The 15,253-nt window shown below is 45.6% G+C and overlaps 1 protein-coding gene across 8 annotated transcripts in view; it reads right to left on the reverse strand.

Annotated features, from left to right (window-relative positions):
• The window catches only part of ITSN1 (intersectin 1), a 222,367-nt gene that overhangs the window by 52,122 nt on the left and 154,992 nt on the right, over positions 1-15,253 (reverse strand). For 2 of the 8 annotated variants that reach the window (XM_020284783.2, XM_012747023.2), the window contains 5 exons: positions 13,030-13,075; positions 10,466-10,587; positions 5,651-5,768; positions 3,784-3,975; positions 1,919-3,426 (listed from right to left, as the gene is read on the reverse strand). In XM_020284783.2, coding sequence (XP_020140372.1) covers positions 3,425-3,426; positions 3,784-3,975; positions 5,651-5,768; positions 10,466-10,587; positions 13,030-13,075 — 480 coding nt within the window. In that variant the 3' untranslated portion in view covers positions 1,919-3,424. Of the gene's footprint in view, positions 1-1,918; positions 3,427-3,783; positions 3,976-5,650; positions 5,769-10,465; positions 10,588-13,029; positions 13,076-15,253 lie in introns of those variants that run through there. The other 6 variants (XM_012747015.3, XM_012747017.3, XM_020284785.2 and 3 more) reach the window with 3 other exon arrangements.

The following is a 15,253-nucleotide window of genomic DNA, read 5'->3' on the forward strand; positions in this document are numbered from 1 at the left end:
CACTCTGGGAGGCTGAGGCGGGAGGCTCACTTGAGCTCAGGAGTTCAAGACCAGCCTGAGCAAGAGCAAGACCCCGTCTCTACAAAAAATAGAAAAATTAACCGGGCATGGTGGCGTGCGCCTGTAGTCCCAGCTATTCAGGAGGCTGAGGCAGGAGGATCACTTGAGCCCAGGAGTGTGAGGTTGCAGTGAGGTATGATGATTCCACCGCACTCCAGCCAGGGCGACAGAGGGAGACTCTGTCTCAAAAAAAAAAAAAAAAAAAAAAAAAGATTTTGAAATAAAAAACCAAGTTTCTGGGATACTTTTTAATGCTGCATATATATGAGATGAGCTTATTAAGTGATTAAATTTACTCAGCAGTAGTTGCCAGAGCAACTTTATTGGTTATGAGCAACCAGGTGAACATTAACCACAGTGGCCAGCAGGGGTGAGACAGGATTTCTCAACCTCAGCTCTGGTGACATCTGGGCTAGGTCCCTCTTGGTCTCGGGGCTGTCCTGTGTGTTGTGGGATGTGGAGCAACCACCCCCGCCCCCCACCGTTGAGAACCACTGGGTCAGATGGATGCTCTATCATCAAATGCAAACAGAATGATTTGTGAGGAGAAAGAGCAGTTTCCTGGGAACAACCTGTGTCAGTTTCACAAACCCAGAAGAAAGGCTGGGGGGTGACCCGCAGAGAGGTGCTCGAGACTGAGTTATGCAGAGTATTGTAGTATTACCCACCTTGGCAACTGTATTCCTTCCAGCCCAAGTCTAGACTGGAGAAGAAAGTCTGGCTTATACAGGTGAAGGGGTCCTGGGGAGTGGGGGGCTTGCTGACTCGAACGTAGCACCACAAAGGGGTGGGCGGGGGGAGGGGAGGACAGCGGGAAGGATCTCCTCTCTGCCTACCTCTGAGCCTTTGCATGACCCGACATCTCTGTCTACGGCAGCCATTTCTCTTCCCCGCTTCATCTGGCTCTTCCTTACCCTTCAGGTCTCAGCTTAAACATCACTTCCTCCTGGAAGGTCCTCCGACCCTTTCTCTGCAGTCAACATCCCACTGCCCCCCGCCCGGAGGTGCCTCACATCCATACTTGGAGCACAGAACTTAGCACCTCATCTCACACACACACACACACACACACACATACCATATCTACTTATATGGACTGCAGGAGTTTGGGTTTCTGCTTGTTCCTTCCATTAAAATATAAACTCCAGGAGGACAGGGACCTTGGATTGAGTACCACACTCTAGCCAGAAGCCAGCTGGGGCCCCGACTCGTGGCAGATGTCTTCCTAAAGATATCTGCTGAACTGATGAAGGAAATCGCTTGTCACCTGAATGGCAGGGGTGGGACCTACTAAGTGACGTTCGTGAGGATGGACTCAAGCCCGAGGTCATCGTAGCAAACAGCTGCGCCTGTGTGTACACCGGGTAACTTCCGCAAAGGCAACAAGACTGCAGTGTGCCAGGCAGAAGCCAGTCCCGAAGAACAATACGGAAGACGTGCCAAGTTTCTGTCTTTAGCCACACATTTTGGGGGTGTTCACCAGCCCCTTATGATGATACATCTTTTGGACCAAATGTTTTGTGCCCTGAGCCAAATCACACACCTTCGATGTGTCAACAACATGCATCAAAAGCCCAATGAGCTAGGTTAACTGCTAAACTGGGTGGTAGAGTTCTAGGTTTCAAAACCGGTATTATAAGGAGCAATGGTTTCCATATTGATCAGGGAGCGGGGAAGCAAGGGGCGAGGGAGGGCCGTTCAGGGAAGACTCGGTGAGGACTCTGATTAGGGCTGTATCTCAAAGAGCACACGTCACAGTCGCCACGTGGGCAGCAGGCCACCCGCTGACATCTAGTCTGTTCGTTTCCCCAACACCACTGCCAGGTTCCAACATCAAGAACACAGAGACGTTTCCATCTAACATTTTATATGAAGAATTTAATTATCTATACACGTAACTAATTCAAAAGGTTGTATTACAGTTGTTAAAGCCGCAGGTTTATATATTTATATATTTTACATTCATATCCATGAAAATACTGAAGTGCAACTGAGTGGGGAGGAGCGGTCCCCGCTCTCTGCACTGTGTGAATTGGAAAAGGACCCCTGGCGACCGCCAGCTCAGTCTCCCGAGGGGGCCGGGAAACGCAAGGGGAGTACACATTACAAAGTCATTAGTAGGACAGCTAGATTGTGCTTGGGGCTCCCCCACCCCAGTTTCTGTGCTGTCAGCAGCGGGCATTTTTATTGAGAGCTTCCAACTAGGGTTTAAAAGACAAACAGGGCTTCAGCTACAGCACATCTAACACATAAACGGACCATGAGCTTCATTTCAATATTAATCTGTAGAAATTCCACAGTCTAGTTAAAAAATGTAAACATTGGAAATTAATTGCAGGGAGACTTCTATACATTCTTTCTTGTCAAGAAAATTACTTGTTCAAAATATGTCATTCCATGAAAAGTAATTGGAATAAAACTTCATGTAACAAGACTAAAAAGAGATTGTAGATTTTGTTGATGGTAACAACCTCAATGGTGTTGTCTGCTGATTTTACGGCAATGAAAACACGCCAAATTAAAAACCCCAAACAAAACACCAACTCAACCAGATAAATCTGAGACCAAACAAGAACACAGAGTGCTGTCTCATGTGGCTACAAGGTCACTGTGCAAAATAAAATTAATGCAATATGATTAGAGCATCATACAAGGTAATAGCTTTTGCCATGGAAAGAACTAATTTCTTATGTACAGGATGTATTACATGCTCAACAAGGTACATCTGATACAAACAAGCACAAAACACCTTCTGTTTAATTGGGCTCATTCTACACGTCTTTAAAACAAATATACTAAACTCCTCTGAAATTCTATAGTGGGGGGGAAAACCCCAAACTACACAATTTAGTTGGTAACACTGGACAAAATGAAAAAATACATCAAGTCTCAGATTTATGGACATTTGGAACAATTTTTAATAGCACATGCAGCATTCCTTGATAGTGGGTCTTTTTGCAAAACCAAGATAGCAAAGAAGTAATTTATTTATTTTGTTTATTAAAAGGCTAAAATATATATTTAAAAATAATTTTAAAACTATTGAAAGCACCTGTGCAAAGGTGGGGGGAAGTCAATTTGAGTAACTAGGAAAGCCACAAAAGGACCCACTACCCTGTGTAATTTTGTAATTTTTGCTCCTATGTCTGCAAGTAATAACTCAAACATTGCGATCACATGCAACTAAGGTAAAATGAGGTAAACTGCTCTGCAGTGAGTTCTTCTACTCAGAAGGCAGTAGGTGATCATGCTGGAAGTCACATGATCAAGGCTGCATCTCCCATCATCCCTCTGGGCAGTGATATGGGATAGTGGGTCTCTTTGAGGACTTTCAAGCCTGAGGGGGGGATGGACAACATATGATTCCTAGAAAAAGGAGGAAAACAACACATAAGCAAAACAAAACAATGAGCAAAATTCAAGCTAGGAAAATGAGTCAGGCATGTAAACAGCATGATGCCAAAATGATTAAAAAAAAAAAAAAGGAAAAAAGGGGGAAGGGGAGGGAGGGGACATGCTACAGAAGGAATGAAAATTAAAAAAAAAGAAAAACCCACAAGATAAAGTCTTGCATTACAGAAGGTCTTCAAAGAGACTGTTGCAAATGCAGCAATGGTCTAGCTTTAAGTTCTGCAAACAAAGCTCAGCAGAATCAGAGCAATGCTGCATGTTTTACTGGAAGGTACCAGAGAGGCGAGGCAACAGAGCCGCCAGGGCACTTACATTGCTGGCTTGGGTCCATGTCTGTGGTCAGCTTCACATAATTGGACGGGAAGAGCCCCACTTGTCCGTTGACTTCTCCTTTCCACCAGTCGGGGTCTTCCTTGTTGAGGACGTTGATGATCTGGCCCTTGTTGAAGGCCAGCTCATCGTCGTTTTGCGCGGTGTAATCGTACATCCCGATCACCTGGCACACTGCAGGAGACAGGGCTGGGTGAGCAGCTGCACCCCGCTGCGGGCAACACCGCGAAGTTTTCCTGTGTGTTATTTCTGTCCTTTCAGAAGAGGAGGGAATTAAGTGGAAGTGCTTTCATGGGCTTTTTACAATGTGGGCAGTAGAGGAAGATCAAGAATTAAAAACCAAGACAACAGCAAAATTTTCACACTAAGTCTTTGGTTTTTATAATATCTTCCTCTTTCTCATGTTTACTAGTCAGCAGGAGATTTATAGTGCTAACTGGACGCCTTCATTTAGAGTTGGTGCCACTCATTTATAGCGCTGACACAGGAACCTGGCACAAGCCCCCACCCCCAGACAGCTGCACAAGACAGTAAAGTCATAGGGACTTTCCTATAGTTTCTCTCTTTTTTTTCAAGGTGGAAGGTAATTATCATCCCAAAATTCCAAACCTTAGTGAAAAGCAAAACTCAGTGTTTTAAAAGATTATTCTGCCATATCCTTGTGTCTCAAAATTTTGCCTCAAAGAAATCTCCTTATGCAAGAGTAGTTTTTCTTCTCTCATTTTCACTCAAGCCTCCAGAAGGTAAAATCATTCTCCTTCCTTGGCATTTCCATTTCAGATAGTCCGCATGGTTAGGTCATAGTCCCCGATTAGTCTTTCTTAACCAACCTATATATATACACACACATTTATGCTTTTCAAATCTTCCAGCTAATCCAATCACTTCAGCAAATGATGCCGGGGGTTTCAGCCAACCCAGTGAGGAGTCTGCACACCAAGTGGGGTGGACACCACCAGGGCTCCCCGGGGAGAGCAGATACAGCTAGCCCCACACCCCTCTGCCTACACAAGGCTACAGGCTCGAGCAGAGAGGCCCAGCCAGGGTCGGGATTCCTCACAACAGTGGCCAATCCTTTAATTTCTTGCAAAGGCTGCCAAGTTTTAATCTTATTTCATTGGGGACATAAAGCACAGACATTTAACCACAAGGTATCGGAGCAAAAATTCTACACTTTCCACAAATGCCACCCAAGAATCGGTGGCTTAAAGACCTACAGCAGAAATCTGCTCCCCTAACCTCACCCCTCTCAGATATTACCAAAGCATCTAATTTAGTCCCCTCGATCAGAAAATAGCCAACCGGGTCAGCTGCAGTGCTCTGGTCTTTCTCAGCCCCTCAGACAGTGTAGACAACATCCTGCCCGTTCAGCCGAAGCCCCCTCTGCTCACAGTGAATGGGACAGGGAGTTATTTTAGTCTTCAGTGAACACCACATTACAGCCAACAGACCCCCGAGGCCTCCAGCTCCACCTCCTAACCTCGTGAGACCCCAGCCATTTATTTTTAGGTGTCCCTTTCTGTGGTCTCCTCCCCCCCCCAAATCCCAACTTAAATAGCTGGAAGGAAATCAAGAGAAAAATCTGGCTTCAATGCCAGGGCATTCACGACTCTGTAGGAAGAGCGTTCCAACAAGGGCTCTGTTGTACCCAGCACAGTAAAGCCACTTAGACATTTGGTCCTTTTGAAAAACATATTCCATATCACATTACTTGGGTTTCAGTCCCAGCAAGGACAAGAAGTGCTTATAGCACATGTGAAAAGATCTGAGACATTCAATGAGAAAGTTGAGTGGAAAAACCCAAGTGCCACGCAGGCCAGGTGCCAATTAGAGACTGCAAAGTCCTCACCTGCTGGTAAAGCCGTTGACTTAGGTGGCTCTGTCGGAGTGATTTTGCTCGTCCCGGGGCTTAGAAGTTTTACGTAATTAGCTGGGAACCAGCCTATCTGGCGCTTTTTCCCACGTGCCTGATAAGAAAAGATTTATAACAATAATTTTAAAAGGTTTATGTTCTCTTATAATACAGTTTGCTTTGTAACAGTGGATTTATGCAAAGTTTACATATGACTGAAATACAAATGGTATTAACAGTAGAATCTGTGGATTACTATGTATGTCACAAAAACAAAATACTGTACCTAAAATTCAGATTGTGGCAGTCATTGGTCAGCAAAGCCTGGAATATTTTTGCATGGGCTAGACTGGGTGGGTCACGAATTCAGGATATACTGCAGTGTGTCTAGGATAGGAAATTCTGCTCATAACATCGGTACTCAGCTGCTAATTTCAGGTAATGTAGAGATTATGGTTAATGCCAACATTATACCATGTTTCCCCGAAAATAAGACAGGGTCTTATATTTATTTTTCCTCAAGAAGACACCCTAGGGCTTATTTTCAGGGGATGTGTTATTTTCTTTAAGTAAGGTACAACCATCTACCTTTATTCGAATATAGTTAAGTCGTCTTCTTCTGGAGCATCATCATAACTCTCCAAACCCCGAATTCCATCCTGAATTTCTTGCGACTCTATTTCCTTTAGAACCATTGGCCCCAATCTTTCACGTCAAGCAATAGAGCTCTCATGGGGCAGATGAGGAGGGCTGCTCATCTTCTTTACCGCTCCGAGGCGAAATGCATGGGTTGTGCAGATGCACTGTGTAGCCACGCCCATCACTAGGTCTTATTTTGGGGATAGGGCTTATATTGCGCAAATGCTTAGAAATCCTGCTAGGGCTTATTTTATGGGTAGATCTTATTTTTGGGGAAACACGGTGTGTGGGTTTTAGGAATAACAATAATAGCTGTCTACACTTAGTGAGTCCTTTTTATGAGCCAGGCCCTGTGCATATATCCACACGATGCCAGTAGTATATATACTACCATATACTACTATTCTTTGTTTCCAGATGAAGAAAATGAGGCTTGGAAAAGCTGAGTGACAGTCCCAAGGCCACAGGCTCGTTAGTGGCAAGCTGAGATTCACTCGCTTGTCCGTGTTGCTCTTTATGGGTCATGTGCAACCTTAGATGCAAGGTAACATGCATGCAGATAACACAGATCACAGGGAGTCTCAACTTGTCACTGTTTTCAAAAACTGTCAGGCCCACCCATGTGACAGCGACAGCCACAGTTTTTGCTGCCGTTCCCTTCTCCTTTACTTCAGTCTGACTCAACAGATCATCTACGGAGTGTTCGCACGCTGAGCGCTGTCGGAAAGGGACAGCAGACGACAGGGAGGAACGGAGGAGAAAGTTGGTGAGCTGAGGCCTGCAGTCATGCCACAATCCCACGAAGACTCGATGCAGGGCTCAGGAGAAGGGCCACGCCTGCCCTTCTGCGCTCCAGCAGGAAGATGGACCGCCAACACGTGCGCACGGACACGTGCACCACTCCCACGCCCTCACAGGGCATGTTTGGAAACAAGGCTCTGATAAAAACAGCTGTGTATGGGGACAGCGGTGGGAGGGAGACATGTGTATTCCCTTTCGTAACTTCTGAACTTAAAACCATGGGAATACATTACCTATTCCCAAAATAGAGAAATAAAACTCAAAGAAAAGAAAACTTCCCCTGCCTCAGCCCCACCCTGCCACCTGCCAGTCTCTCAAGAGGGATCCCTCGGGGTCACTGGGGAACACAGATCAAGTGTCCTTTCCTCGTGGTCTAAGGGACATGTCCTTGGCTCGAGTTTTTCACATTTTTAAAAATTTGTATATATTATCCACTTCAAAGGGCAGTCCAGAGGGACTAAAGCTTTGATGTTCACCGTGAACCTGCTGGTGGCTGAAGCCATTTGTTTACGAGTCTCCACGTGTTTATCTACCTCGCCCACAGCCACCTGCCCCACATCTGCAGCTGCACAGGATAGAACGCGGTCATTTCCTCGTCCACACCGAGAGTCATCGTGGCGACAGCGCCAGAAGCTAACTCGGGCGTGGCAACTCACCCACTTTATCGCGGGTCCTAAGAACCCCCCAAAACTCCCTTTTGAGCTGGGCACTAGGTGCTCCAGGGCTGAAAACCAAGGCTGCTGCCTTCAAGGAGCTGCTCGGCTACATGAGGAAATGCATATGCACGGGAAGCTAAGTAACACAAAACACTAACGAGTGACCACTGACCGTGGAGCTCAGGCGATGGGGACGGCACAACTCCACATGGGGAGAGGGACATGTAGGTCAAAGGGCAGGCATGCTGACAAGAGGAAGCGATTTCTAGGACTCCAGAGGTCAGATTCCTGAGCCAGTCGGGGGGTTATATCTGGCCACTCCTTCCTGACAGGGTCTTTAGGATGGCTGCCCACCAGCCAGCTCCCCAGGGGTAAGCTTTGGCTTTAGCTATGCTCCAGGCTGAGGCCCCCATATGTTCAGCTCATGATGGTGTGGCTCTTTTCTCCCCGCCCCAGGCTGGCCTGGACAGAACAGTGAGTAAAGCATGTGGCCACAGGCCGTCCCGAGCAAGTCCTTCCTCCTTCCCAAGCACATGACTCCTGCTCCTGCTGTTCCGAGCCCCCGTTCCTGAGCACCCCTGGAGGGTCCATCTTCCGTGGTTAGCTCCCCGCATGGCAAACACGGCCTGCCTCCCTCCTCCCTCTCAAACTTACCCAATGCCCATACAGTCCTGCTCATGGCCAGACTGGTCCAAGAGGTCAGTCCATAGGCCCACTGATAGACATCAAAGAGTTACTACAGGCCCCTTCCTCACGAGGCAGTTCTAGAAACCTCTCCTTCACGTATTCGGCCAATCCTTACAGAGGCCCCTAAAGGAGCATGTCAGGCTTTGAGCCCCCCCAATGCATGGCCCCTCCTGCACTAAGGCCAGATGGCCACTGGGAAATTCAGCCCTCAGCACAGGCCCCCGTGGAACACCCGTGTGGGTGGGCCACAAAGGACATGGCTGTCCTTCACTTTGGGGGCGGGCAGAGGTCGCAGGGAAGGAGGGAGTAAGAGTAAGAGTGAGGGGTAAGAGTCAGTCAGCTCTATCAAGTAATTGCTGCAGTAGTAACTTTTTCAGGGCAACTTTTTAGAAATAATTTCACACTTACAGAGAAGTAGCAATAATAGGCAAAGCACACGGACCGCCCACACGCCTGTTACCGGGATGCACCTATCCTATTCTTGACACTTTGCCCGGCGGTGTCACTTGCGCATTTTCTCTCTCTTCTCCCCACCCACTTCTCTGTAGTTTCTTTTTCTGAACCATCTGATTACAAGTTGCTCACATCCTGGCTCTATACTCCTAAATACTTCAATGTGTATTTCCTAAAAATAGGAACAGTCTCTTATATAACCACAACACAGCTATCACTTTTAGTAAATTTCACGTTGGTACAAGAATTTTGTCTAATCTAGTGCCCTTATCCCAACTTTGTCCATTATCCCAGCAGTGTCCTGTGGAGCATGGTTTTCTTTCACATGGGATCTCGTCTGGAATCTGGTGTTGCAGTCAGTTCTCACGTCCCTATACTGTCCTTTTTACAGATTTCCTTGTCTTTTACAAGATCAACAATTTTGAAGAATATGGTCACTCTCTTCCCCCTTTCTAACTGAACGTTCCTCATTTTGGGTCTATCTAATGTTTGCTCACGATTAGACTCAGGCAGTGCTTTTCTGGCCAGTATAGTGTGTAAGTGCTATTGTGTCCCTCTCGGGCAGTGCTTCTGCACGTGTGTAATGTCCACCTGTCTCCCCCCTGGGGACGATCATTCTGATCACCTGATGAAGATGTTGTCCTAGTTTTCCACTGTACAATTATTGCATTTTTCCCTGTAAACAATAAGCAATCTGTGGGGAGTCACTTTAAGACCATGCACGTTTTCTGTCCCTATTCAAATATTCCCCTTATATTTGGCATCCACTGATGATTATAACAGTCTTCATTTACCAAGATGGTTGCATAATAGTAAATTTTTTTTTTTTAAAACAGGGTCTTGCCCTGTCACCCAGGCTGAAGTGCAGTGGCGCAATCATAGCTCACTGTAACCTCGAATTCCTGGGCTCAAGCGATCCTCCTGCCTTAGGCTCCCAAGTCGGTAGCATTATAGGTGCACCCCACCATGCCTGGCTAAATAGTGACCTATTACCATTTGCTAAATAGTAAGCTTTTTAAAAGCATCTTTGTCTCTGGAAATGAGACTTTGTGAGACTGACACACTGCCTACTTCTCTAAGGATGTAGGCTGGAAATGAGACTCTAATGATGTATCTGGAATGGCAAAATAAATAAAAAGATTATATCCATAACACACACACACAGAGCAACTGAAAATACTCTGCTATACAGGTGTGGCTTTGAATGCACACAAACGTGCTATTGCAGCACATCTTCTAACGCCACTGACGAAAAGCTCTACTTCTGTTATGCCGTGACTCTTAAGGGTGACTCTACACAGGTGTCACTCATCACGTAAATTCTCGCCCTTCCAACACTCGCTATCCGAACTCAGGAACGCAGTGGATGAATTTTCAGATGGGTCTCTAGCTCTGAGAATTCCGCTGAAGCTTAGGAACCAGACAGATTCAGAAAATGTGGTATCTCTCCCTATCCAAATGCAAATTTGAGGCAGTGAAGGGTTTATTTATACTTTACCGCAAAATAGTGTCCCCTTGAGATTTTGCATGTTCAAACTTGGAAGGAGAATTTTCAACAAATAAAAAAGATACTAACTTGCAGCTCTCCTTCCCACCATCCACCTGGGTTCTTTTTTCGGATTAAAATCAGCTGACCAGGGGCGAGAGTAAGCTGCTCGGGACCGGTGGCGGTGTATGACGCGATGACCTGGGCTATTTCTGAAAAACAAGACCAAACATTACGGTGCGCTGTGAGAGCCAGGAGAAGAGAAGTCTAAGAAGACACAGCCACCTCCCAGGTCCACAGATTAACATCATCAAACCAACACAGCTCCCTGAACTGCCCCATCCCCAGAGCTACACTGCAAATGAAGCATTCAGGGGCTTGGCTGACCTTTTGTCCTGGCCGATCTGTTGTAGGACACCCTCATCACCTCTCAGAACTTACCATCTTCCCTCCGTGAAGTCCCTTCCTTGTCCCACTCCCTGCACCTTCCGCCACATCCCTCCCGCGATCACTGTTAATACCTCATTCACGGCCCCGGCCCCAGCATGGTGGCACTCAATGACAGTTAAGTGGACAAAGGACTCAAGGGAAGCTTTCCCATCTGCCCAGTGAAGTAGGAAGAGAGAGTCTAGTTTCCCCAGAAACCACCCGGAGCCCGGCAGCAGCTCATTTGTATGTCATTGCTTCAGGTTGTCACTCCCACCAACATGACTGTGTTCTCTACTGCTCACATTCTGAGAGTGAGCCCTGAATATCGCGTATGAATCATGGCAATGCAAATTTATTTTCTTTTTATTTCAAAGTTAAAGGAAGAACCTGGAGTTCAGAAGGAGTTTTATGCAAAAACAATTCAGCACAGAGAAAAAATGTAAACAGTCTGTACTTTTTCTGAATGTTAAAAGTCCCATGGGAAAAATTCCAGCAGTAAGTATCACAGACCAGGCTCTGAAAAGTGCATTTCCACTGGCCCAGGAGGTTCAGTATGAAAAGACAGAATCCTTCTCTGACTGCATTCGGGTACATCTGCATCAACTGCTTTCTGAACTTCTAGGAGCAATACAGAACTGTTCTATTTGCCTTCATGGAAGGGAAGGAGGGAAGGAGGAAGGAGAGAAGGAAATGAAGAGAGGAGAGGAAAGGAAAAGTAAAGAAGAACAAAAGGAAAAAAGAAAGATGGAATGAAGGAAGGAAGGAATGAAAATAAAGAAAAGAAAGAAAAAGGAAGGAAAAAGGGAAAAAAAGGAAAGAAAAAGAAAGGAAAGGAAAGGAGGAAAGAAAGGAAGAAAGAAAGAAGGCAAAAAGGCCCCATTCTCTGACTGCTGTTCTCTAAGTATTTCCTATGTTTCTACTAACTCCAGGGAATGAATATGATTCCATCTCTTTAACAAACCCCTATTACCCTGTTCTGCAATCAGGGGTTGGTCACCACGACAGGAGCGCCAAGTTGTTACTGGTGCAGGGCTGGCCCTGCCGGACGCTTCAGAGAGCTTAGGGAGGCAAGAGAGCCCAGAGCCCAGCTTACATACACCTTCCTTGGCTCTGACTGGGAGCTCTAGCTGGGAAATCTATGCTGCCAAGAGGACTGTCCTAGAACACACCAAGGATTAGTTTTTAGTTTGGAGAAAGACCAAATTAGGGTCCTATCTGGCATCAGATGTTCCTGCTCCTCAAAGGACCTGGCAAATGCAGCCAGGGATCTGCCCCAACATTCTTTGATGTCTTTTGTGGCCCTGAGCAGCGTGCTAGTTTCGATGCAAAGGTAAGCCCACCTGGGCATCATATATGAAATATCTGGACCCTCTGGAATGACAAATGTTCAAAATATAGAAACTGATGACCAGGTCGCCTACTATCTGGAGTCTGACTAAAATCCTAGACAACCTGGAAGCCCTCTTTTCCTTGCCATGCAAGCCCACTTGGAGCTGAGCACCAGACAGACACGCGAATCCCTCTGTCAGCATCTCAGTGACTGTTTCAACCTATAATTTTCTAAGGATATGATAGCAGAAAAGCTCAAATGACCTACACCAGGAAGACGTGTCATACAAACCATATTATTTCACATCTGCTTCCTTCTTCTCTTTTTTCATGCTACTATTTATAGAACGTGTGATTTTGTTTAAATAAACTAAAATACTTTGAACTCAGAGGCCTGCCTATAATTTTGCACCTTCAATGTGGACCTGAGGAAAACCACCCGATGGCTTCTGAATGAATGGGCCCTGCACTGTGATAATATCTGTTGCGCCTCTAATCTCCTCCACTGTTTGTGTCCTGGGACTTAATGTACTGTCAGAAAATGAAAAAGGGCTTCCTGAGCCTAGCGAGAACACGACTGAGAAGCAGCTGACCTTGCAATCCTACAGCGCCATTTGTTACAACTTCCCACCATCTTGTCTGAGTTATTCCTTCACGGCCCAAGAGAACAGTCTGCCCGGGAACGTGCCCACTCCCCAGGTGTGAAGCAGCAGCCAGATTTCAGAACCACATATACATTGTTAAAGGGTTCCGAGGTCAGGATCCACTCTGATCACTCTTAGGAAAGATTCTTTTGCCTTTATTTTTAGCCTACTGGCCCAAATATACAAAGATTGGGAGCAACTATCAATCACATTCAAAACATTGAAAAATAAGCATCGGGGTTTGTAACTTACCAGGTTTTTTTCCTAAACTCCCTGTTTTCCCAGCAGTTCCAGAGCCCTTAAAACAGAGCAAAAGGTCTCATTTGCATGCTGAAGAGGTTTGGTCATGCAACTTAAAAACACGATTAATGATGACACAAATCCGCTTGAACCCTCAGACCCCACTTTTCATTCTGGGGAAACATAGCAGCACTGTGTATCACCTGACATAAGGACGTGTACCAGGAAAGCATGGGACAGAATGAGTCATTTAAAACAGGTCACTTCTACTCTTTAAGGGAGAAAACAGCAAAGTATGTGGCCCTGTAGGATCCCGGAGGGCTCAGGTATCGACCACGTGTAGCACAGGTGCACCGGGACCCAGTCACATCGAACACAAGGCTCCACGCTAGGACGACTGTTAGTCTACATCCTAAACACTGTGCTCGTGCTTTAATTTCAAATGGTTAGTTATGAAATGCTTCACACATAAACAGTACAGAGAATATAACAGACCACGAGCCCATCACCCACATCTAATATATTAAAATATTAATATTTTTCTATATTTGCTTTAGGAGCTTTCTTTTGTAGAGAACTAAAGCAGTACAGGGGCAACCGGGACCTCCCGCCCCCCACCCCATTCACCTGCTGTCCTGTGCAGCCCTTCCACCCGACCGCACAGAGTCTGGGCACTGAAACTTCTCTGTCAATGCTGGAAGCACAGGCCACAGAAGCGGGGCACATTTCTTTCCAACTACTAAATGTTCCAAAGTGCTTCGGGGCTGAATTCCTCTCATGGATACTCATGGAATTTTAAACCAGCTGAGTAAGCCAACAGAGACCGCCAGAGTCAGGGACTGGGGCCAGAATGTAATCTGTTGGTACAAAGTGCTTTATTCTGAATTAATTTACACCCTTGAGTCCCTATCTTGCAGTAAATTAAGTATTCCAATTAAAACAAAACAAAAGGCTTAATACACTAAACAGGAGTTACTGAAAGAATAAAAACATGCCATTTATCTAGCAGGAACACAACTTATCATAGGCCCTTTATTTTGGTTATTGAAATTTAATAACTATTTACCAGGGAAAATTTGGGTTTAATTTTTACTCTGATTACACTTTATTAAGGAACAAAATTACACAATGCCAATCTCTCTTGCTATTTCTTAATAGGCTGTGTTATTAAATAAAATACCAATGAAACAAAATTGCAGTGGCCAGTTACATTCCTAGTACAGGCTTATAATATACTCCCTATATTCCATAAAAAGAACAAAGCAATTGGCAATACCCAACAGTTCAAGTGGCTTCAGTATGCTCCCTTGAAAAACCACAACCAGGACATACTCTGAAGGCCAGGTTCTGCCCGGCCGGCACCTGTAGACGGCTGCCCCAGGCTGTGTGCCACAGACCTCCCCACACAGAGAAGAAAAGCAGGAGGGGACAGCTTCTTCCCGTGTTCAGGTCAATTCTGGTATCCGAAGCTCTACTTCAGATACACACAAACATTCAGCTATACTATTACTATTGAAAAGTATAGCTAAGTGTTTGTCTAAAAATCTTTGGCACTATTAGCTCTTCTGTGGCCAATAATTTAAGACCGTGGCTAATAAAGTACCTTACAACTCTGCTCACCTTAAAAAAAAGGCATTGTGTATTTTTTTTTAATTTACTGACTCCAGATGGTTTTTTAAAAATAGAAAACTGTGATTTACTAAAATACAACACAAGTTATGGCTTTTGTATTTTAATTCATCCAAAAGGTAAAATTACTTTAAGAGTCTTCATGCATGGAAGTAGAAATCAAATTTAGTTTTTAGTGTTTTCCCCCAAACTCCCCTGCAATATCATTTGTATGATGCTTATTGGATTCGATTCTCTGGCCTAGAGAAGAGTTTAATTCTCCCTCTCCAGGTCCAGAGAGTCCAGTGTGCTGGCTGTCTCGCGGGGGAAAATGACTCTCTTTAGGCTTCTGTCAAACTCTCCAAGGGTGGGCAGACTTAGGCAAACCCGTCCATGGGAATTTCAGTAAGCTGCTCAAGGCCAAAGCAAGAAAACCAAAAAACAAAACAACAATGATGACACCCCTTAGAAAAAGAAAACCCAAGCAAATAAAACCATTTCTGGGAACTGCAGGGAAGGTGACGTGGCTGATGGCAGGACTGCTCAAAAGTCACCAGGCCCAGCCTCACCCAGGAGCAGCTCTGAGCACAGGGCCCTAAGGAGGCGGCCGATATGTGACCTCCTCCTG

Source organism: Microcebus murinus, chromosome 1 (assembly GCF_040939455.1).
Source record: "Microcebus murinus isolate Inina chromosome 1, M.murinus_Inina_mat1.0, whole genome shotgun sequence".
Taxonomy (NCBI): Eukaryota; Metazoa; Chordata; class Mammalia; order Primates; family Cheirogaleidae; genus Microcebus; species Microcebus murinus.